This window comes from Lolium rigidum, chromosome 7 (genome assembly GCF_022539505.1).
Source record: "Lolium rigidum isolate FL_2022 chromosome 7, APGP_CSIRO_Lrig_0.1, whole genome shotgun sequence".
Classification (NCBI taxonomy): Eukaryota; Viridiplantae; Streptophyta; class Magnoliopsida; order Poales; family Poaceae; genus Lolium; species Lolium rigidum.
This window is the reverse complement of record NC_061514.1, coordinates 87,115,607-87,140,825: the sequence shown is the minus strand read 5'-3', so window position 1 is coordinate 87,140,825 and position 25,219 is coordinate 87,115,607. Positions and strand designations below refer to the sequence as shown.

Below are 25,219 nucleotides of genomic sequence, written 5' to 3'. Positions count from 1 at the left end.
TAGGAGCATCTTCAACCGTTTTGACTCCCCGGGCTGAAATTCGGTGCTATTTAGCGTCGGATGGATGTAATATTTGGCCTAGAAGATCCATATTTCCAGCGGCGAGTCTAGGATGGATGTAAAATTTAAACAAATATAGGTGAATTTAGACAAAATCAGACGAAGTACGTTCAAAAATAGGCGAAATTTAGAGATATTTAACATATATAGGCGAGTTCGTATATATATAGGCCGGATCTGTAATGTATTTGAATTCGGCCAGATGGAAACATAAACTAAAATTTAAAAATGGCGTTCTACATGCCGAAACCTTGACATCGACCCCGACGAGGACGTGTCAGCGCGACACGGAAGGCACCGCCGCCGACGGCGGCGTCCCCAGACGGGGGAGTTGCTGCCCTCGATGTGCGCGAGCACACTGTCGAGCGTGCGGCCCGGCGCGCTCCACCAGCGGCGGCGGCCGGCGGCGTTGTTACGCGCTAGAGGAGGGGGAGGACCGTCGTACGCTACGAGTTCCCATTCGTGCCGGCGATGGAAGAACTCGTCCAGGCGTCGTAGTTGTCGGGGAGGTACCGCTCCTCCGCGCGCTGCTCGTCGCTGAGGGTGACTCGCACAACGTCGATCGCGTCGTCGAGCGCGCCGCCTCCCACCGAAAGCGGCGGGACCGGGACGCCCCCCGCGCTCAGGCGCCATCCTCCGGGCGCGCGGAAGTCCGGCGGCACCGGGTGGCCCGCCATGTGCATAAGTCCCGCCTCCCACTGGTGTAGGGAACGCCGGCCGAAGCCGTTGTTCGCCGCGCCTTCGTCGTGGCCCGCCAGTCGCTGGAGGAGCATTGGGGAGAGAAGACTGGGCTGGGGAGAGAAGGGAGACGGCGGTGGTGAATGCGTCCAAACGCGGTAGTTCCACGATAAATAGAGGGAGCCGCGCGTGAATTCGAGGCGACGGCATTAACTCGCCGCGTGGAAGCTACGCGTCCGGCGAAGACTGACCGGCGGCAGGCTTTTGCAGCGCACGGAAGACGATTGGCCTTTCTCGCCGACAAGTCGGGGCCACCAGCCACGCGAGATGTTTTCTCGATGTTTTCCGCTCTTTCGTTTCCTTCGGACTCCCCGAGCGTTCCTCGGGGGGGGGGGATGACATAGGCTCGCCGGATGGATGAAAGCCCAAATCCGGGCGAAAACGAGGATTCTGGAGGGCCTTTCCGGGGAGACGGCTGAAGATGCTCTAACTTTGTTGTCTGATTAACACAAGCAAAATCAGCTCGGCTATTTCGTTTCAGTCTTAACTCTAGGGGCTAAACCAACAAACTTGTAAGCTAGTGTGACCCATCTCCATCTTTGATCGCACCTTGCTATTTGGCAACGAAGCAACCCGACTAGGAATCTGTCAGGATACATATGACAGCGATCCGAAAAATCCTCAAAAGTGAATTTGACACGGGTGAGATCATACGCCACAAAGGCGGTAGAGAACCAAATTCTGTCACAGGGAAAAAAATAGCTACAGTCTATACAGAAAAAGGAGTTGAAATGCAGAAAATCTATTTGCCTAGTCGAGCAAGGGATTTTGGAAGACTCGATGCCCCCAACACGAATCCGGAGCAGCAGAAGCAGCTTAACCGCCGATACCTAGTACCAACGACACAGAAGAAAAGTTGCATCACCAAACCTCACCGAAAACCAGCACTGCCGTCCCGAGAACACATATTCAAATCACAGCGAATGCAATGGGAGAAGACCGTTGCACCTTCCAATTAACAACCATTTTCAGTCGTCGCTCGCTGGATTGCAACACCTTCCCTGGCCGTGTGTAAGACTTGCACAACATAACACGACTTCCGGCGACGCACACCTGAAAGATTAGGTTACCCAATCCCCAACAAGAACTAGTGAGCTCGTATCGTATATATGCAGGCCTGCGACATGCAGACCTGATCGATTAGCATATTGAGCACCATACGCGCGGCAGCTAGCGTCCGTCCATGGCAGGAGTTGGTGTCGTCGCTCTCGCGCTCTGCGTCCTGCTCGCCCACCGCGTCGTCCGGGAGGCGCGGGCGGCGTCGTACACCGTCGGAAACAGCGCCGGCTGGGACATCAGCGCGGACCTCCCCTCGTGGGCCGACGGCAAGACGTTCAACGTCGGCGACGTTCTAGGTATGTATGAATCACGGTGGCAGCGTCTGCCTCGCCGGCTTATGATGTTATGATGGCAACGGTTTGCAGCTTACGGCTGGAGTCTTTCCCCACCGTCGGATCAGCAATCCTTTGCACACGACTTAATTCTTGTTACTATTAGAGCATATCCAACAAGCGTTCTATCCCGCGCTGTATCAAAAAAGTAACTGATTTAGCGCGTTAGCACAAAATGATGCTCCAATAGGTGCTGCAACCGGCGCTGTAAAATACAGCTTGGGGCAAAAGCGCTATGTCGTGCACTATATCTACCGCGCTAGATAGAGCGCGTTGTATAAGTTGCATGCAGAAACAACTGCAGATTTTTTACAGCTCCAAGGTTTAGAGCTTCTGTTGGAGGTGAGGAATATGTCCTCACGCGTAAAACATGAATGAAGCACACTGTAAAGCGATTTTACGGCGCCAAAATTTAGAGCGCCTGTTGGAGATGCTCTTACGAGTTGCAGTAACTGGAAACTTTACTCCTACATTGTTCTGAGAAGTAATTACTCGTCTACGCGTTGTGATCTACAGTGTTCACGTACTCCAAGTACCACACCCTGGACGAGGTGGACGCGGCGGGGTTCAGCAACTGCAGCGCCGCCAACGCGCTGCTCTCCCGGAGCGACGGCAACACGACGGTGGCCCTAACGTCCGGCGGCGACCGGTACTTCATCTGCGCCCACCAGACGCACTGCCTCGGCGGCATGAAGCTGCACGTGCACGTCACCGGCGGCTCCACGGCCGCAGTCCCCGCCGGCGCCCCGCAGGCGATCCCGGGCGCCGCCCTCGGACCTGCGGGCGCCGGCACCGACTACGGCGACGCGGGCATCCCCAGGCTCGACCTCGGCGGCTCGCACCGGCTGCTTGGGACAGGGACGGTGCTGGCGACGTTGTGGCTGTGCGTGGCTGTAGCTCTGTTGATATGAAGGTTCTGTAAAACAGCCGATCGTGGTCGCGGCATGCAGAGTTTTGTTTCTACACTTTTCAAGTGGTGATTCTTCTTCTTCAATCCTGCCGTTTTTTACGAGCGTACAGGTCGATCGGGTGGTGATTCTTCTTCTTCTACTTTTCGGGTGGTGATTCTTCTCTACCGTGCTGTTTTTTTACGAGCGAACAGGTCGATCGGGGTAGCCAACGTACGGCCGGAGGCAAATTGAAACAAGGTTGTTAGGGTGGGTGGCCGAAACCTGGCTACGTTTGAGCAGAACAAGGTTGTACGATCGTGTCGTATTGTCTATTGCGACGCGCCCACATGCACACGCGTCGAACTTGGACGTACATACTGTTGGGCAGCAGTTGGCGTATCACTTTCAGAGCAGGGGGCGCTCATCTAGAATCGAAAATTCTACCGACCAGGCGCTCGCCGGCGGTAAGCTGCGGTAGAGTCTAGAGTGAAGTCCCTCGGCCTCACATCGCACGGGGCATCTTCTTCTACCGGAGCCACCGACACCGGAGCGGCAAGACGCCAAGATGCGACCGGGGCGATCGCACCAGCCAGCGCCCAGCGGGCCTCGACATCGGCCGCATGCGCCTGCGCCTGCGCCAGGGACCAGCTCCGAGTGATCGCAGCTCGCGCGTACGCCGGTCCATCCCCAGAGATCTGTCCTGCTTCGAGAATCAGACGGCCGTGCACCAACCGGCGCAGCAGCAGCTCACGGGTTTTTATTCGCACCACTGCGGCACTACCGTCCTTCTTCTGCCCGATCTACCGTGCAATCACTCAACTCGGGGAGATGCCACCATTTTTTGTGTGGGTTTGTCTACATCTCACCCGAGTGGGATTTTTCTTAGATCTCTAACTAGATCTAAGAAAATCCCACTCGGGTCATTGCCAATAGGCTACGGCCAAGGCTTAGAGAGATCGTTAGCATGAATCAATCAGCGTTCATCAAACACAGGAGTTTGCATGATAACTTTGTCCTTGTGAGGCAAGTTGCCAGGAAGATTAACATGAGGAGGCAGACTAGAGTCCTGCTAAAGCTAGACCTAGCCTGTGCTTTTGATTCCATCTCTTGGAGCTTCTTGTTTGAGGTGTTGAGGAGAATGGGGTTTCGAGAGAGGTTCCTAAAATGGATAGCTCTGCTGCTATACACGGCAAACACGAGGGTTATGGTGAATGGTGTTCCAGGCGACCGCATTTACCATGGTAGAGGCTTGAGGCAGGGTGACCCCACGTCACCCATGCTTTTTGTGGCGGCCATGGAGACTCTCTCCGCCATGGTCACCAAGGCGGCTGATGAGGGACTCTTCGGGGACTTAGCCTCCATCTCCCCCTTACAGAGGATCTCGGTTTACGCCGATGATGTTGTCATTTTCATCAAACCGGAGCGCAGGGAGTTGAGAGCGGTGAGTCTTATGCTCAGTCTGTTTGGAGAGGCCTCGGGCCTGCGCGTAAACTTAAGGAAGACGACGGCCACTCTGATCCGAGGAAAACAGGAAGAGGAGGAGAGGACGACACAAGTGTTGGGTTGTGGTTTGGCGAGGTTCCCAATTAGGTACCTAGGGCTCCAGCTGGCGCTCAGACCTCTATCCAAGGCTGAGTGGCAGCCGCTTTTGGACCAGGTTATCAAGTGTGTACCTGCGCGGCAAAGAGGACTCATCAAGAGAGAGGGGAGACTAGTCCTGATCAATTCTGTTGTTGCAGCCAGAGCGGTGCACCAAATGGTAGTCGCGGAGGCGCCTGTGTGGCTTCTGGAGGATATAAACAGGTGGTTGAGAGCTTTCTTTTGGGCCGGTAAGGATGAGGTGCATGGGGGCCAGTGTCTAGTGGCTTGGAGGAGCATATGCAAACCAAAGGAGTTCGGCGGCTTGGGGGTGAAAGACTTGAGTTTGCAAGGCCTCGCCTTGAGGTTGAGATGGATGTGGCTCAGACGCACGGACCCGGCGAGGCCTTGGCAAGGCCTACCCGGGCTGAAGGATCCACTTGCAGAGGGAGTGTTCCAGAGTCTAGCACGCTTTATGGTAGGGGATGGACAGTTGACCTACTTCTGGAGGGATAGATGGATAGGTGGTTACACTGCGGAGGAGCTAGCGCCGGAGGTTTTCGCCATGGTTGCCACTAGGCGGAAGAACACCCGTCTAGTAGCGGAGGCCCTGCAGGGGGATGCGTGGATTGATGACATACCAGGGGAGATGACGGAGGAGCTCTGGAGGCAATGCCTAGTCATGTGGGAGGCGGTGGAGGATGTCGAGAGAGATGTCTCCATACCTGACCGCATACTTTGGAAAGGTGCGGAGTCTGGAATATACTCGGCAAAATGCACGTATGAGATGCTATGCGAAGGGAGTGTGAGATGGAGTATGAGTACACCGGTTTGGGGCTCCTTCTCACCCATGAAATGCAAGATCTTCGCATGGTTGGCTTTGAGATACCGCTTGTGGACATCGGATAGGAGGGCAAGGCATGGGTTGCAAGAGCACCCGGATGCGTGTTACATCTGCCTGCAGGAGGAGGATAATGTGGACCACATTCTAACCCTATGCCCATATGCGAGACAGGTGTGGTGTAGGGTGCTACACAGTGCAGGTCTAAGGATGGCAGACCCAGGGTCCACTGGGAACCTACAGAGATGGTGGACAGAGGCCCGCAAGAGAGTGAGGAGGTTCGACAGGAAGCGTTTCGACTCCATGGTTATCAGCACGGCATGGACGATCTGGAAGCAGCGAAATGCGAGGGCTTTCAGAAACGACAGGGAGCAGAAGACGGTGGACCAAATGATCACCCAGGTCAGGGATGATTTCCACATGTGGGAGAGAGCTAGGAGAGGAGTGAGGCTACATGTAGCGAGAGAGTAGACATAGGCGGAGGGAGGGTGGAATGTGTGTGTGTTCTCAGCACCTTGGTGCTGTTCTTGTAATATGTTATGCTTCCCCTTCTATAAAGAAGCGTGCTCTCGAAAAAAAAAGGATTTTCTTAGATCTCAGGCACTCATCTACCTGAGAAAAATGTAACCGTAGTTAAAAGCAAAGTGTATTTCGTTACAGTTGCACTTTTTTGAAAAATAGAATTGCACTTGTCTACCATATAAGTGCAATTGGAAACGAGTTCAACTTTTTTTCCCACGGTAGTTGCAATTTTTGATGACGGAGACATAACAAAAATCTCAGCCAAAACAAGACAGGAAAAAGTATGCTACAGATTTGTTGAGTCGTGTTGGCATAAGTTCGTGTACATCATGTCCAACACCACTCTCCACTACGGATACACTAGCCTTAACAGATGGTTCTCTACTTAGTTCTCAGTGTAGAAGGAGATGCAATGCTCGATGTATTGATCGGATGCTTGGACTTCGTGTCGACAGGCGTGGCCGCGGGTTTGCAATTAAGCATACCGGCGCGGTCCAGGAGCTCATGGGCGTACTTGCGCTGATGGAGGAAGAAGCCGTCGGTGCGACGGACGACCTCGATGCCGAGGAAGTAGTGCAGAGGCCCCAAATCCTTGAGGGCAAACTCAGCGCGAAGACGGTCGGTGAGCTGGCGCGGTGGGTCCGTGGAGCTGGCCGTTAAGATGATGTCGTCGACGTAGAGCAGCAAGTACGCGGTGGTGGCGCCGTTGTTGTACACGAACAGCGATGCATCGGAGCGGGTGGAGCGGAAGCCGAGTTGGTGAAGAAACGCTGCGATGCGGCGGGTACCGAGCGCGTGGGGCTTGCTTGAGCCCGTATAACGAGCGCGAGAGCGGGCACACATGGTCGGGGTGGGCGGCGTCGGCGAACCCGGTGGGCTGCTGGCGGAAGACCTGCTCCTCGAGATGGCCATGAAGAAAGGCGTTGGAGACGTCCATCGATGCACGGGCCATGCGCGGGAGACCGCGAGCTGAAGAACAGTGCGGATCGTCCCGGGCTTGACAACCGGGGCGAAGGTGTCGGTGAAGTCGACGCCGGCGCGGCTGGCGAAAACCACGAACCACCCACCGCGCCTTGTGGCGGTCGAGGGTACCGTCCGAATGGAACTTGTGCTTGAAGACCCACTTCCCGGTGATGACGTTGGCGTGAGGGGCGGGGAACAAGCGTCCATGTCCGGTTCCGCTGCAGGGCGTCGAACTCATCATGCATGGCCGCAAACCACTTGCGGGTCGCGGAGAGCAGCCCGGGCGAGAGGTGGGCATAGGCGACGGCGTGGCTGGTGAAGCCGCGGAGGTCGACGCGGTGCGGACGTACTCGTCCGAGGGGTACCGCGTGCTCGGGACGCGAATCCTGCACGGGCGCGCGTGAGGGGGCCCGTCGCCGGCGGCGGAGGAGGCGGAGGCGGGGCCGGAGCGCGAGCATCGCCGAGCCGGGGCTCGAGGGCGACGCGGTTGAGCGCGGATGACACGGCGGTGCCCGAGGTAGTGCTCGAGGGCGACGCGGGCGGTGTCGAGGTGAGGCGGCGGGGCTCGAGGCGCGGATGACACGGCGGTGCCGAGGTAGTGCTCGAGGGCGGCGGCGGGGCTCGAGGGCGCCACGTGTGAGCCCGAGCGAGGGCTCGAGGCGTCACGGAAGGCGTCGCAGGCTGTAGTAGAGGGAGCGCGCGAGGCGGCTGCCGAGCCGGGGACCTCCACCAAGGTAGGGCCGCGACGCCGCGGACTGTCAGTCGCGGGAGGAGAAGTCCTCATCTGTTCATGTGCAAAGGGAAAACAGTGCTCATCAAAGTACACGTGCCGGGATGTGATGACGCGGTGAGAGACCGGATCATAGCAACGGTAGCCTTTGGTGTTAGCCGGGTAACCGAGAAAGACACACGGAATGGAGCGAGGTGCGAGTTTATGAGGGGTGGTGGCAGCGGTACTAGGGAAACAACGACAACCAAAAATGCGGAGACCGTCGTATGAGGGGGTGAGCCAAACAGGAGGTTATGTGGTGTGTAATTCCAGCGAGGGCGACACGGGCGTAGGTTGACTAGGAGGGTGGCGGTAGAGAGGGCGTCCGGCCGGGACCGAGGGGGCATGTGGGCGTGGAACAAGAGGGTACGGACGCGAGTCATTAAGGGTGCGTAGGACGCGCTCGGCGCGGCCGTTCTGCTGGGAGGTGTATGGGCAAGTTAGGCGGAAGATGGTGCCGTGGGTGGAGAGGAGGGTGCGGATGGTGGTGTTGTCGAACTCCTTGCCGTTGTCGGTTTGGAGGGCGAGGATGGGACGACCGAAGCTGTGTAGACACATAAGAATAAAAGGCGGTGAGTGTTGAAGCGACATCAGATTTCTTACGAAGAGGAAAAGTCCGGACAAAGTGAGAAAAATCATCGAGAATAACAAGATAATAAAGAAAACCGAGAATGACTCGGTATAGGGGACGTCCATACATCACTATGAAGTAATTGAAAAGGAAGAGATGCAAGCTGTGGATGAAGTACTAAAAGGAAGCCGAACATGTTTGCCTAGTCGGCGGGCGTCACATGAGTGAGCCGCCATTTTATTACATGAAAAAGAAAAGCCTCTCATTATTTGACGGAGCGAGGTGGAGCTGGGATGGCCAAGACGAGCGTGCCAAAGGTCGACGCCGGCGAGAGAGCGCCGAGGTGCAGCGTGAGTGGAGGAAGACGGCTGAAGCGGGGTACAGGTCGCCGGGACTCTCACGGCGGTGCAAAACCATCCGGGTACGGGCGTCCTTTACGAGAAAAACCAAACTCGTCAAATTCCACGATTCTGAGTTATCGCGAGAAAGAGTTTTGACGGAAACTAAATTCTGAACAAGATGTGGTGAAACTAAGACATTATTAAGAGACAATGGTGTGGAGTTAGAAGGAAAAGGAGTGGAGCCAATATGAGAGATGGGAAGACCGAGCACCGTTACCGACGATGATGCGAGAGGAAGTGGATGTTGGAGATGAAGTGGAAAGGTTACCCGGGTGAGCAGCCATGTGTGCGGAGGCTCCGGTGTCCATGAACCGGTCTCCACCGCCGGGGTAAGCGCCCGGCGAGGGGCGTGCCGAAGGGCGGTGTACAACGCGGGATCCCGGTGGGCCGTCGGGGCTGCGGCATCATGCCGCTGTAGACGGGAGCGTAGGGCAGGCCGGCGGGAGCTGCGGTGGCGCGGCGAGGAAGGCCCGGTGCGTCGGCGGACGGGGGCCGACGGTGCCGGGGACGGGGGCGCGGAACGGGCATGGTGTAGGCGTGCACGACCCCGGTCCGGGGGTTGTGTCCGCCGCCCACGGCGGAGTGGGGTGTGAGTACCCGGGCGCGGACCGACGATGCCGGGGCCGCCGTTGTGGCCACCGCCACGGCCACCACCACGGCCACGGCGACGGCCGCGGCCACCGCCCCCTCCTCGCTTGGTGCCGTTGCGGGCGAGGCGCGAGTGTGGAGGGGCGGGGGTGGGCGCCGGTGGAGCTCCTCCGCCATGAGGAAGAACGCTGTTGCCGCCGGCCCATAGAGCGGTGTGAACCGCCGGGTGCGCACACCCTTCGGCCCGGCGTTCCTCCGGCCGGAGGTAGTCGACCGCCCGCTCGAACGTAGGGTTGGTCATGAGGGTGAGGTTGGAGGCGGCGTTGCCGAGGTCCTCGGCCGAGGCCGGCGGTGAGGGTGGAGAGGAGGAGCTCGTCGCCAATCCGGAACCCAAGGTCCTGGAGCTCGTCGGAGATTGCCTTGAGGCGCGGGCGATGGGCGTCCAAGGTTTGATCACCCTGGGGTGTGCCGAAGAATTCCTGCTGCAAAAAGACAACACGTTGGAGCTTGTTATTGGTGAAGAGGCCGTTGATCTTTCCCCGCACCGTGCGGGCATCATCGCCTTCCCGAACGACGGTCTTGAAGATGTCCGGCGAGACGGTGAGGAAGAGCCGGCGGATGATGGTGGCGTCGATGGCCGGCCGGTCGGCGTCGCCGGGCGAGGAGGTCGGCGGTGCCGTCGATGTGATCGCGCAGGTTGTACTCGCGGAAGAGGAGGTAGAAGTACGTCTTCCGGGCGAGGTAGTTAGCGGCGGTGGTGGACGGCTTGACGGGGACATGGTCGGTGATGGCGACGGCGCGGAGCCGGCCGGGGTCGGGGATGGAGGAGTCGGCGAAGGGGTTGGAGCTAGGGGTTGACATGATGAGGAAGGGGAGGCGGCGCGCGGCTGGAGAGGGAGGAGAGGCGGCGCTGCTAGGATTTAGGGGTTGGGGGAGGGGGGGGTGCGGCGCACGGGAAGGAGAGGCGGCGCGCGGCTAGGGTTTAGGATCTAGGAGGTGTCTGATACCATGTAGAAGGAGATGCAATGCTCGATGTATTGATCGGATGCATATGGCGGTACATATATATGCCACGTCCTCGACTATACAAGGAAGGAGGCGGGCCCAATAGTAAATACAAGGATATGTATCGCTATACAATAACTACAGAGGATACACATCCAGATATACAAGATATGTATCTCAACACTCAGGATATTACACACTACATGAGTATTGTACGTGCGCTTCAATATCTAACACTGACACGACCTGATATCTCCTTCTCAGTTAATAAAGTTTATCAGTATCTTCATGCTCCTACCACCACATATTAAACTGCTGAATTGGACTGCCGTCAAGAGATGTGGCACTCCTCCAACTGTAGGCAACTACTACTTGTGTACCTGCTGCAAACAAAAGGGGCACCGGATCCAAAAGGCCAAACACATCACCGTGAAAAAAGGCTAACTAAGCGCCGCCTTATCATGTTCCTCTTTGACGTTCGTCGGTGTTGCACCGTTGAAGACCACGTCAAGTGTCGGTGCCGTGATTTTCATTTGATGCAGTGGCGTCTGCATGGGCTTGCAATGTGCACATGCGCTCTGAATTTTCACACATTGCGCCTGTGTTGAAGCTTCTGAAGCTTCATTTGCATTTCAGACCACACGAGCAAATCAATACAATTTACTCGTCAAAACTCAAAAGTAGCAGCCGATCCATAATCAATATGATATATGTATAAGAAGGAATAAATAACCAATGTGCCGTACACCAAGGATAACACGCTCGCGTGACACTAATAACAACAACACGGAAGTAAAACACCTCTGCTTAAAACAAGACCGCGAGCCCTGCGGCCGCCAGCGCCACGAGCGCGGCGACGCCGGCGCGCCCGCTCGCCGCCGCCGAGTCTTCCTCCGCCATGGGCGCGAACGCTGGCGACAACGAGGGGCTCGCGGAGCCGAGCGGCGAGAGCTCTGGGGCCATGATGGGCGAGAGCTCGGGTGCCATGATGGGAGCCAGCTCTGGTGCCATGATGGGAGCTAGCTCTGGTGCCATGATGGGCGCGAGCTCTGGTGCCAACGTGGGCGACGGGGTCGGGGCATCGACGCTCGGAGCCAGTGCCGGGGCCGTCGCCGGCGACGCGACCGGGACCATGAACAGGGGAGACGGAGCCGATGCGGTAGGCGCGGTTGTCGGTGGCATAGCCATTGGTGAGGCCGCTGGGGGCAATGTGGCCGTAGTCGGCGCCGCGACGCTGGGGGCTGTCGCCGGAGAGGCTGCGGTCGCTGCGAGAGGGGGTGCGGAGACGGGAGCCGACGAGGTGGCAGGTGACGTGGCAGCTAGTGAAGGAGAGGCAGCGCTTGTTGGCGGAGATGACGTGGCAGCCAGCTGTGGAGAGGCAGCCGTTGTCGGTGGAGCCGCCGTGGCGGCCTGCGGAGCCGATGCGGCCACAGTTGGCGCGGCCGCGGACACCAGCGACGGCGCGGCGGCGGAACGCGTGGTTGGCGGCGCGGCAGACACCTGTGGCGCCGACACGGCGGTGGTTGGCGACGCGGCAGACACCTTTGGCGCCGAGGCGGCAGCGGTTGTCGGTGGTGCGGCAGACACCTGCGGCGCCGAGGCGGCAGCGGTTGTGGGCGGTGCGGCGGAGACCTGTGGTGCCGAGGCGGCGGCGGTTGTCGGCGCCGCGGCAGACACCTGTGGCGCCGACACTGCGGTTGTCGGCGGTGCGGCGGAGACCTGTGACGGCGAGGCGGCCGAGGCCTGCGGCGGCGACTTGGCCGTGGTCGGCGCTGCGGCGGACACCTGTGGCGTGGAGGCGCTTACAGGAGTAGGAGTAGCCTTTGACGCCGAGGGGGACGAGGCCGGCGACTGTGCGGCGCAGGAGACGAGGAGGAGCGTGAGTAGGAGAGGCACGAGCGCCATTGCTGTTTAGCTTCCCTCCCGAATTCTTCTCGCGCGCGCCTTGCTCACTGTTCTTGCCGTGCTCTGCTCTCAGTTCTTGTACTGGTACTGGGTGGCTATGCAATGGAGGTGGCCAGGGCTGGGGCGGCGTTATATATAGCCTGACAATGGTGTGCGTGAAACTGACCTGATGGTCAGCACGTGATCAAATCACCTTCGCAGTATTACAGAGCAAATGAACCTTCTTACACAGCCCCAGTGGGGTCCTTCTCTAGCCCTCCGGCCTAATCGGTCGATGAAGGGCCAGATATACAGTGCACGCCACGCGTGCTCCCACGGCGCGACTCATGGCAGGGGTTCGTGGGTAGCTATCGGCCGAGCATAACGACGCTTGTACGTGCTGGGTTTCATGCCCAAACAAATGCACGTCTGTTCTCCTAGAGGGTCGTGTTTGGTTGCTCGCTCTCCCCTCTCACTCGCCCTTGCACTGTCTGCTCTCCCCTCTTCCTCCCCCGCTATGGATGATTGCAGTGTTCCGGTAGATCGAATAGCTCCACTCTGACCGGTGCCGGAGGAAGAGCAGACAATGACCGGCACACCCTCTCTCGGGAAGCCTTCATCGAAGCCGACAGTGCTCTTCGTCCGCACCTCAAGTTCTACTTCCCGACCTATATCAATGGCGGTCATCCCTAAACTCGCTCAAAGACGATTGTAGGATCGTAGATCTGTATTTAGTAGGATTGTTCTGTGCTTACCCATGACTTGCGTGGTAGATCTTAACTACCACGGTTAATTTTCCGTTGATATGAGTGATTATCGTCGTACTTGTTCTTCTGTTATCTCTATGGGTGTCCTAATGTGTAGATCTACCTCTATGTTGGTTCGATATAGGGTTAGATTTTGTCTGATTTGGCCAAATGTGTCGCTTAGGCTTCGATCGAAGCAAAATTTGAGGAATTTTGCACTGTTTAGGATTGTATGTAAGGCCGATGATTTTTGCACTGCTGATGATCAATATGTAGCACTTATGGGTAAAGGAATGTTCCTGTCGAACAGAGTGATATGAAAAAAATACCATTTTTGATCATGGTCCTTGGTTTGATAGCATCATCTCTTTGTATTGTCTATGTTATGTTCTACGAGGCGACCTTTTTGTAAATTTTCCATACTATTATTCAATTGCCAATGATTATCCGTGTCAAAGGTAAGTTCTAGAGATGTCCCTCAGTACCTAGTGTTATGTATGATCCCTTAGTTACTTGTGCATGGACCCTCATACTAAGGGATCATCTCTTGAGTGAGTGTTATTGCTTTATGAGGCAATTTGATTAAATTCTGACTAATCTTGGTTACTGAATTTGTCCGGTAATTGATATTGGACACTATGTTAAAGGGATGGTGATGTGGAAATTTGAGCTTTGTACAAACACAAATGTTGTGCATCTTCCTTGATTCACTAGCACCATCTATATGAATTGTGTGTCCAATGTAAGTTTGAGGTTGACATGCATCGGCCAATGATTACAATATGTAGCATCATGTGCTAGAGGATTGATCTTTTAATATCTAGTATTATGCACTAACACATTGATACTGATGCTACTTGATCTTGCAGGATCCTCTCTTCGGCTTTTGTGCGCACTAAGTATGAGGGTCCCAAATATGTTATTTTTGCATGTGTTTTATTTTTTCAGCCAATGGTTGAATTTTGTTCCACCATATGTCAAAGGATGATCTTGTGATACCTAGTTCCATGCACAAACACACATTGCTAGTGCATGCTCCTTGGTTTTGAAGGGTCACCTCTTAGATTTTTGTGTGCTATGTAAATATGAGGCTCCCTATTTTGATTTTGTGTGTTTTTTCTGCATTGCCTGATTACTAAAATGTGGCACAATCTAATGCAAAGGCTTCTCTATATGACCTTCTCCTAGGTGCAAACACAGTTGTCGAGGGTACTTGATGTCTACGGGTGCTTCTATTCTTGTAGACAGTGTTGGGCCTCCAAGAGCAGAGGTTTGTAGAACAGCAGCAAGTTTCCCTTAAGTGGATCACCCAAGGTTTATCGAACTCGAGGAGGAAGAGGTCAAAGATATCCCTCTCATGCAACCCTGCAACCACAAAGCAAGAAGTCTCTTGTGTCGGCAACACACCTAATAGGTGCACTAGTTCGGCGAAGAGATAGTGAAATACAGGTGGTATGAATAAGTATGAGCAGTTGCAATGGCGCCAGAAAGTGCTTGCTGGCGTGCAGTTGATGGTAGTAATATTGCAGGAAGTAAAGATGCGGTAAAACGAGTAAACAAGCAGCGATAGCGATATTTAGGAACAAGGCCTAGGGATCATACTTTCACTAGTGGACACTCTCAACATTGATCACATAACAGAATAAATAAATAGATGCTAGACTCTACACCCTCTTGTTGGATGATGAACACCACTAACTGTGTAGGATTACACGAACCCTCAATGCCGGAGTTAACAAGCTCCACAATATTCAATGTTCATATTTAAATAACCTTAGAGTGCATAATGACTCAACATAACCAAACCAAGTACTAACATAGCATGCACACTGTCACCTTCACACTACGAAAGGAGGCATAGATCACATCAATACTATCATAGCAATAGTTAACTTCATAATCTACAAGAGATCACAATCATAGCCTACGCCAAGTACTACACGATGCACACACTGTCACCATTACACCGTGCAGGAGGAATAAACTACTTTAATAACATCACTAGAGTAGCACACGAGATAAATTGTGATACAAAACACATTGCAATCATAAAGGGATATAAATAAGCACTTCACTATGCCATTCATAACAGTGAATAAGTATTACGTGAAATATAGCCTAAGAGACCCACACGGTGCACACACTCTGTCACCTTTACACACGTGGGACAAGGAGTCTCCGGAGATCACATAAGTAAAACCCACTTGACTAGCATAATGACATCTAGATTACAAGCATCATCATATGAATCTCAATCATGTAAGGCAGCTCATGAGATTATTGTATTGAAGCACATAGGAGAGAGATTAACCACATAGCTACCGGTACGGCCCCGAGCCTCGATGGAGAACTACTCCCTCCTCATGGGAGACAACGGCGTTGATGAAGATGGCGGTGGTGTTGATGGAGAAGCCTTCCGGGGCACTTCCCCGTCCCGGCGGCGTGCCGGAACAGGAGACTCTGTCCCCCAGATCTTGGCTTCGCGATGGCGGTGGCTCTGGAAGGTTTCTCGTACCGTGGCTTTTCCGTATCGAGGTTTTAGGTCAGGGACCTTTAAATAGGTGAAGAGGCGGCGTCAGAAGGTCAACGAGGCGATGACACAACAGGGGGGCGCGGGCCCCCCCTTGGCCGCGCCAGCCTGGTGTGTGGTGGGCATGTGTCCCCCCTCTGGCGGCTCTCGGGTGTTCTGGAAGCTTCATGCAATCCTAAGACTCTGGGCGTTGATTTCGTCCAATTCCGAGAATATTTCCTTACTAGGATTTCTGAAACCAAAAACAGCGAAAACGACAAGCTGGCCCTTCGGCATCTCGTCAATAGGTTAGTTCGGAAAACGCATAAATATGACATAAAGTATGCATAAAACATGTAGATATCATCAATAATGTGGCATGGAACATAAGAAATTATCGATACGTCAGAGACGTATCAGTACTCCTCGGCAATGCCCTCCGATAGGGGCTTAGGGTTGATGGAATCTTGTAGGCTGACACGAGACATCGGTTCACAGACAAGCGGGGAGAGCGATTTACCCAGGTTCGGGGCCCTCGATGAGGTAAAACCCTTACGTCCTGCCTGTCTGATCTTGATTATGAGAATATTGGGTTACAATGGGGTGCCGAAGGGTTCGGCTGAGATCTCGTCGAGAGGCTAAGTGCTGCGGCGACCTAGCTCTAAACTTCTGGTGGCTAAGAATGCTAATATTGTTCGTGTCCCTCGGCAGCCCCTCTCCTGGCCTTTATATAGGAGGCCAGGTCTCAAGGGATCTAACCGAGTACGACTAGGTTTACAGTAGTTCTATCTCTAAACTTTCCTTGTTCGGCTCCTTCCTTGTCTTGCTCGCCAAGGAATCTTCCGCTGCGCCATCCAAGTGGCCCGTCTTTTCATCGAATACCTTCATGGGCCTCCAGCTAGATCGTATAGGGTAGGGCAATGTCGGTTACCCGAAGGGTAATGCCCAAGTCAGTAGCCCCCGAGTGTCTAGCCGAAGATAGTTCGGGTAGAGACTAAAGCATGCCTCCACCTAATGTTCTTCTCATTGATTGTTTTTGTCCATCTTGTATCAGCATCATCTTCTTCTATCGGGTGCGCGTCAAGCGCTCCCGATGGGAGTAGCCCCCGAGTCTAGGTACGGATGCTTGCAATCCGTGCGTAGACTCAAGTTGTACCACTCGAACGTTTTCCTCTGCCGAAGTTTTGCTGCAAGTCTTCATGGGTCATCCGATACATTTGTACCAAGGCTTGTTTTCTTCGATAAGTTTTCAACGCTTAAGGGATAATAAGTAACGTGCCCAACTTTTGCTGGTTAACTGCCGATGGCAAAACAACGCCACCCTACGCAGAATCAAGTCCCCGGGCATGATCCTGGAGTGCAAAAAAGTTCTGTCGGGTGCGCATCCAGCGCTCCCGATGGGAGTAGCCCCCGAGTCTAGGTACGGATGCTTGCAATCCGTGCGTAGACTCAAGTTCTTCACAGGAGTATCTTCGAATTCTCATTTTATCGGGTGCGCGTCAAGCGCTCCCGATGGGAGTAGCCCCTGAGTCTAGGTGCGGATGCTCGCGATCCGTACATAGACTCAAGTTCACCATCCGATACCTTTTACATTTCTTCGAATGCTTCGAGCGTTCCTCACGACGTCACTGATGATGTTATTGTCACTTTGATTTTGACTGACAGGACGCGACCCGCTAGGCCCATCCTACCTCTGCCTGGCTCTGTTTTTAAGTAATATCCGCCTTCCTCGTACAATTACCAAGGTGCCTCCTCGATTTCCGCGATCAACGATGGAGAAAGGGTCCTCTTAATGAACTGGCAGCAACGACATGTGCCCACGCAATCCTCAAGTTTTCCTCTTCTTAAAATCTCTCAGGAAAAAATCCTTAGCATTCTCTCATATTCATCGTAGCATCCTCCTGTTCTTCTTCTACCTTTCTCTTTCACAACCGCTGCGCCGCCGCCACCGTTTTTAGATCTTCTCCAGATCTTGCGATGGTGAAGAAGAAGAACCTCGCTGCCGCCGCCAGCTCCACGAGCGGTGGCGCCGCCGCCAAGGCCTCCTCGAATCTTCCAAAGAGAAGCGCGCCAGATGCTCCTCCCCCAGCTCCAGCGCCGTCAGCGCCGCCAAGCTCGGTAGCCGCAGCCAAACCCGGAGACTGGCTAGCGTCATCCATCACAAAGCGTGATGAGAAGAGGGCCCGAAGCCTTGGGCTAATCTCCTCCGATGAGGGGAATGTGATTCTCCCAGGTGCGATCTCTCGGCCCAATCCTCCTGCTGGTTTTATCGTGATGTTCCTGTCGTTCTTGTATCGGGGTCTCTCGCTTCCTGCTCACGATTTCCTCCATCGTCTTCTGCGGACTTACGAAATCCAACTGTGGCAACTCACCCCTAACTCAATCCTCCACGTTGTTGTGTTCATCACCCTTTGCGAAGCGTTCTTGGGCATCGAGCCTCACTTTGGGTTGTGGAAGAAAATTTTCTTCGTAAAGAGATACAGTAGTAGCAATGGACCCTTTGTCATTGGAGGAGTGGGGTTTGTTGTTCGTTCAGAAGTCAACTATTTCAGTTTCCCAATGAGAGAATCCGTGCAAGGATGGAGACTGAAATGGTTTTATGTTAAGGATTCCTCAACAACCGAGTCACAGCTTCCTCGCTTTGCCGACGTCCTTGAAGCCAAGCTTAAGCATTCTTGGAAGAACATTCTTTCTCCCGACGAAAAGACAACGTACCGACGAATTATTTGCCAAATTTCTTCGGATCAAAGAAACCGACGGCCAAACCATCATTGGTACCGAGGTGGCTGCGGTGTTCTTGAAACGTCGAGTCCAGCCAATCATGGCCAGGGTTCATCCGATGTGGTTGTATTCAGGTCCAAAGGATGAAATCAGGATAAACATCGCTGAACTATCGGAAAAGGAGCTGCTTGATGAAGTTCGTCGCCTTACTCTCTTTAGCCAGGAAGAGGGTTAGTGCATAATCAAAAATTTCACATGTTCAGAGGTGACATAATCATTCTTAACACTTCTGGACATTGCACAAAGCTACTGGAAGTTAATGGAACAAAGAAATCCATCCAACACAGCAAAAGAGGCAATGCGAAATAAAAGGCAGAATCTGTCAAAACAGAACAGTCCGTAAAGACGAAGTTTTTAGAGGCAATGGACTTGCTCAGATGAAAATGCTCAAATTGAATGAAAGTTGCGTACATATATGAGGATCACGCACGTATATTGGCATATTTTTCTGAGTTACCTACAGAGAACCCTGCCCAAATTCGTGACGATGTAAATCTGTTTCTGCGCAGTAATCCAAATCTAGTATGAACCTTGCTATCAAAGACTTTACTTGGCACAACAATGCAATAAAATAAGATAAGGAGAGGTTGCTACAGTAGTAACAACTTTCAAGACGCAACAAAACAGTAATAAAATAAACACATGGGTTATCTCCCAAGAAGTTCTTTCTTTATAGCCATTAAGATGGGCTCAGCAATTTTAATGATGCACTCCCAAGAAATAAGAGTTGAAGCAAACGAGAGCATCAAAAGCAAGTATGAAACAAATTTTAAGCCTAACCCACTTCCTATGAAAAGGAATCTTGTAAATAAACAAATTCATGAAGCATAATGCAACAAGCATAGAAAGATAAAACAAGTGTAACTTCACAATTCTCAACATAAAGAGGGGAAACTTAATATTATTAAGATGCATATAACCATATTTCCCTCTCTCATAATAACTTTCAGTAGCATCATGAACAAATTCAACAATATAACCATCAAATGAAACATTCTTATCATGAGCTATATGCATAAAATTATTACTCTCCACATAAGCATAATCAATTTTATTAGTTGTAGTGGGAGCAAATTCAACAAAGTAGCTATCATTATTATTCTCATCAAGTGTAGGAGGCATAGTATCATCATAATAAACTTTATCCTCCATAGTAGGCGGCACCAGAAGACCACTATCATTATAATCATCATATATGGGAGGCATATCATAATCAACATAAACTTTCTCCTCAATACCCGGAGGGCTAAAGAGATCATTTTCATCAAAACCGACCTCCCCAAGCTTAGAATTTTCTACATCATTAGCAACAATGGTGTTCAAAGCGTTCATACAAATATCATTTCTACTAGCATGCAAATAAAGTTCCATAGGTTTTTTAATTTTCGCATTAAACCATTCATGTCTTGACTCAGGAAATAGTTTAAAAAGCTCACAGATGTTTTCCATTATGCCTTACTAGTGTAAAACAAGAAACAAAAAGATGCAATTGCGGGATCTAAAGGAAATAGCTTCGAGCACACACACAACGGCAACGTGAAAAGTATTTAGTTACACGGGACCGGAGTATGAGTGCCTTTTACCTTTCCTCCCCGACAACGCGCGCCGTAAAATTGCTTGATGTCTATGGGTGCTTCTATTCTTGTAGACAAGTGTTGGGCCTCCAAGAGCAGAGGTTTGTAGAACACAGCAGCAAGTTTCCCTTAAGTGGATCACCCAAGGTTTATCGAACTCGGGGAGGAAGAGGTCAAAGATATCCCTCTCAAGCAACCCCGCAATCACGATACAAGAAGTCTCTTGTGTCCCCAACACACCTAATACACTTGTCGGATGTATAGGTGCACTAGTTCGGCGAAGAGATAGTGAAATACAAGTGGTATGAATGTATATGAGCAGTAGTAACGGCGCCGAAAAAGTGCTTGCTGGCGTGCGGTTGATGGTAGTAATATTGCAGGAAGTAAAGATGCGATGAAAACAGTAAACAAGCGATGATTGCAGTATTTGGAAACAAGGCCTAGGGATCATACTTTCACTAATGGACACTCTCAACATTGATCACATAAATAAATAAGTTCTCTTCCTTTGTGCTACATATACTCTTGTTTGATAATGAACACCATTCGTTGTGTAGGGCTACAAGAGCACCTCAATGCCGGAGTTAACAAGCTCCACAACATTCGGCATTCATATTTAAGTAACCTTAGAGCATAATAGATCTTTGCAATTTAAACCGAGTACTAACATAACATACACATCTGTCACCTTTACACTATGAAGGGGGAATGAATCACATCAATACTATCATAGTAATAATTAACTCCATAACCTACAAGAGATTATGATCATAACCTACGCCAAGTACTACACGATGCACACACCGTCACCATTACACCGTGAAGGAGGAATAGACTACTTTAATAACATCACAAGAGTAGCACATAGACTAATAGTGATACAAAACTCATATGAATCTCAATCATGTAAGGCAGCTCATGAGATCATTGTATTGAAGTACATAGGAGAGAGATTAACCACATAGCTACCGGTACAGCCCTTAGCCTCGATGGAGAACTACTCCCTCCTCATGGGAGACAGCAGCGTTGATGAAGATGGCGGTGGTGTCGATGGAGAAGCCTTCCGGGGGCACTTCCCCGTCCCGGCGGCGTGCCGGAACAGAGACTCCTGTCCCCCAGATCTTGGCTTCGCGATGGCGGCGGCTCTGGAAGGTTTCTCGTACCGTGGCTTTTCCATATCGATGTTTTAGGTCAGGGAGCTTTAAATAGGCGAAGAGGCGGAGTCGGAAGGGTTACGGAGCCGCCACACAATAGGGGGGCGCGCCTGGCTCCTTGGTCGCGCCGCCCACACGTGTGGGGCCACCAGGGCTCCCCTCTGGTGCCTCTCGGTGTTCTGGAAGCTTCGTGCAATTATAAGATGCTGGGCCTTGATTTCGTCCAATTCCGAGAATATTTCCTTACTAGGATTTCTGAAACCAAAAACAGCAGAAAACGAGAAGCGGCACTTCGGCATCTCGTCAATAGGTTAGTTCCGGAAAACGCATCAAAACGATATAAAGTGTGAACAAAACATGTAGGTATTGTCATAAAACTAGCATGGAACATAAGAAATTATAGATACGTTTGAGACGTATCAATCATCCGCTGACAGAGGTAAATTTTTCTTCTCATATTCTTATTACCCTGTTCCACTTTGCTGACACAATTACTATTGTTCTTATTTACTCTTTTCTTCGACAGATTCCCATAATTTCTGAAAACTTGCATGATTTACCAAACGACACTTCCGAGGGAAGAGGTTCCTCAACTCCTGTTGATTTTCATACTGCCGAATACATGAGCTCAAAGAACGAGCATGATGATCCGATAGATTCTGAAGCTGTCTTCGCCGATCCTCCTCCCCCAGCCAACGATACTTGCGACACAGCGGGATCAGTGCGTGATGACGACGCTGATCATGATGCCTTTATTAATGCAGCTGTGGAGGAGGCCAGAGCTCCGCCTGCGAAGAGATCAACTGGTGGCTTTGCCGATGAAGACGATCTCTTCGACCTGTAAGTGCCTTTTTCCTAGAGTTCGTATTTTGCTTTCATCATTCGCATTTCTTTCATAATTCTTGCCAGCCATTCTCTTTCACAGTGACGAAGGTCTCATCGGGCCCCCGCCTAAGAAGGCCAAATCTGACGCCGCTCTGCCGGACGTCGCAGCTTCCGAAGCTTCGGCTCCTACTGCAACCCCCGCGGCCCAAGTATCGACTGCCTCCTCCCTTTCTAAGGGGAAGGATATTCCCTCGACTGTCGCCACCACAACTCCTCCTTCAGGAAAAACTGTAATTCTTTCTCGATCGTAACGCAAACTTTCCTGAATGTGCCTTGATTAATGATTCCTCGTCAAACATATATTTTCCCCTTTCCTTAAGGATCTGCGAGGCGTTATATCTTCTTTGGAGGCCTTCGCCTCCCAATTTACTTCCCTGGAAGCGGACAAGGTTCGGCTGCAGAAGGAAGTTAACTCTTCTTCCCTGAAGTTGGAAGGCGCAAACAAAATAGCCGCCGCAGCTCGCCAAGAGGTCGACTCCCTGAAGGAAGAACTCAGCAGGCTGACGGAGAAGCTGAAGGAAGAGGAAGCGTCTAGGCTGATCGCCGAAGCTCGGGCGACTGAAAAAGATGAACTTCTTCGCCAGTCTTCCTTGGCTTTGCTTGGTAATTCTTTTTATGCTTTCCTGTCGATTATCACTTTGCAAATTCGATCCTTTGATAGTAACTTTTCTCATTTCATTCCCTTGCAGAGGCCGCTGACATCCCTGCCAATGCCTTGGATAAAATTCCAAACAACTCTTCGGCAAACAGTGTGTCAATGACTCTTGCCGCACACCAGCTTACACGGGAGCTCCTTGATAAGGGTAAGGGCGCCATGTGATACGTCTCCGACGTATCGATAATTTCTTATGTTCCATGCCACATTATTGATGATATCTACATGTTTTATACACATTATATGTCGTATTTATGCATTTTCCGGCACTAACCTATTAACGAGATGCCGAAGAGCCGAGTTCTTTGTTTTCTCGTTGTTTTTGGTTTCAGAAATCCTAGTAAAGAAATATTCTCGGAATTGGACGAAATCAACGCCCGGGGTCCTATTTTTGCACGAAGCTTCCGGAAGACCGAAGGGAAAGGAAGTGGGGCCACGAGGCGCCGCCACACTAGGGCGGCGCGGCCCAGGTCTTGGCCGCGCGGCCCTAGCGTGTGGGGCCCTCGTGTGGCCCCCCGTGTTGCCCTTCCGCCTACTTAAAGCCTCCATCGCGAAACCCCCAGTACCGAGAGCCACGATACAGAAAACCTTACTGAGACGCCGCCGCCGCCAATCCCATCTCGGGGGATTCTGGAGATCACCTCCGGCACCCTGCCGGAGAGGGGAATCATCTCCCGGAGAACTCTTCACCGCCATGGTCGCCTCCGGAGTGATGAGTAAGTAGTTCACCCCTGGACTATGGGTCCATAGCAGTAGCTAGATGGTCGTCTTCTCCTCATGTGCTTCATTGTTGGATCTTGTGAGCTGCCTAACATGATCAAGATCATCTATACGTAATGCTATATGTTGTGTTTGTCGGGATCCGATGGATAGAGAATACTATGTTATGTTAATTATCAATCTATTACCTATGTGTTGTTTATGATCTTGCATGCTCTCCGTTATTAGTAGAGGCTGCGGCCAAGTTTTTGCTCTTAACTCCAAAAGGGAGTATTTATGCTCGATAGTGGGTTCATGCCTCCATTAAATCCGGGACGGTGACGAGAAAGTTCTAAGGTTGTGGATGTCTTTGTTGCCATTAGGGATAAAACAATGATGCTATGTCCGAGGATGTAGTTATTGATTACATTACGCACCATACTTAATGCAATTGTCTCGTTGTTTGCAACTTAATACCGGAAGGGGTTCGGATGATAACTTGAAGGTGGACTTTTTAGGCATAGATGCATGCTTGGATAGCGGTCTATGTACTTTGTCGTAATGCCCAATTAAATCTCACAATACTTATCATATCATGTATGTGCATTGTCATGCCCTCTCTATTTGTCAATTGCCCGACCGTAATTTGTTCACCCAACATGCTATTTATCTTATGGGAGAGACACCTCTAGTGAACTGTGGACCCCGGTCCTATTCTTTACATCGCATACAATCTACTGCAATTGTTCTTTACTGTTTTCTGCAAACAATCATCTTCCACACAATACGGTTAATCCTTTGTTACAACAAGCCGGTGAGATTGACAACCTCACTGTTTCGTTGGGGCAAAGTACTTTGGTTGTGTTGTGCGGGTTCCACGTTGGCGCCGGAATCACCGGTGTTGCGCCGCACTACATCCCTCCGCCATCAACCTTCAACGTGCTTCTTGGCTCCTCCTGGTTCGATAAACCTTGGTTTCTTTCGAGGGAAAACTTACTTGCTGTGCACATCACACCTTCCTCTTGGGGTTCCCAACGGACGTGTGTGTTCCACGCGCATCAAGACTGTTTTCACGGCGCCGTTGCCGGGGAGATCAAGACACGCTGCAAGGGGAGTCTCCACAATCCAATCTCTTTACTTTGTTTTTGTCTTGCTTTATTTTATTCACTACTTTGTTTGCTGCACTTAAACAAAACACACAAAAATTAGTTGCTAGCTTTACTTTATTTACTGTCTTGCACTCTATATCAAAAACACACAAAAAAATTAGTTACTTATATTTGCTCTACTTATTTCAACATGTTTCCTTTTAATTTTACCGTAAAAGATATACCGGTAGGACGTGGGTCTATAGTTGGGAGAAATAATATAGAAGAATCTTTCAATCATGTTAGTACCGTTGAAGATTTTGAAGATAGACACTTGGTAGAACTTGCTCCTACTTATGAAATTGCTGTCTTCTGCTTTAGTTCGCATGTTGGAAACTAAATTTGTTAATCTCAATCCTATAATCCAACACATGTTTCTTACACTCGGTGATATGGAAAAAGGGAAAAGAAAGATTTTGTTTTAGAAACCCTTCTTAGAGAATTTGGTAGTATAGCAAGAGAGGCTAGAAAGGTCTTTATTAAATATAAGATGCTTGGTTCTTATACCAATTTTGTTAGTATCCTTGAAAAGATGGACATGGAGAGAGTAAGATACACTGATAATATTAATGATGGTGGAGAGATCAAAGCACCAATACCATGTAAGCTCCTAGCGATGAATGAAGCGCTAGAAAATAACTATGCTTGGCTTGTTCCTGAAAATTTGTTTGATGAGAGTAGCAAGCCCAAGACTAATGAAAAGGGAGCCGCTGAAACCTATGTATCTAATATACTATGCATGGTTGAGAAAACTCCAAACCCCGCTGAAGATGCATCATCTTTCGATAACACTTGATATACACTTTCTGCGCCTAGCTGAAAGGCGTTAAAGAAAAGCGCTTATGGGAGACAACCCATGTTTTTACT

The 25,219-nt window shown here is 51.4% G+C and overlaps 2 protein-coding genes across 2 annotated transcripts; one reads left to right on the top strand and one right to left on the bottom strand.

The window, feature by feature from the left end:
* Positions 1 to 1,981: 1,981 nt before the first annotated feature.
* On the top strand, positions 1,982 to 3,100 carry LOC124670745 (stellacyanin-like). The gene is made up of 2 exons (XM_047207225.1): positions 1,982 to 2,153; positions 2,706 to 3,100. The coding sequence occupies exons 1-2, from the start codon at positions 1,982 to 1,984 to the stop codon at positions 3,098 to 3,100; spliced, it is 567 nt and encodes a 188-aa protein (XP_047063181.1).
* Positions 3,101 to 11,124: 8,024 nt separating this feature from the next.
* Positions 11,125 to 12,222, bottom strand: LOC124670473 (mucin-7-like). The gene has a single exon (XM_047206971.1). The coding sequence runs from the start codon at positions 12,220 to 12,222 to the stop codon at positions 11,125 to 11,127; it is 1,098 nt and encodes a 365-aa protein (XP_047062927.1).
* Positions 12,223 to 25,219: the final 12,997 nt, after the last annotated feature.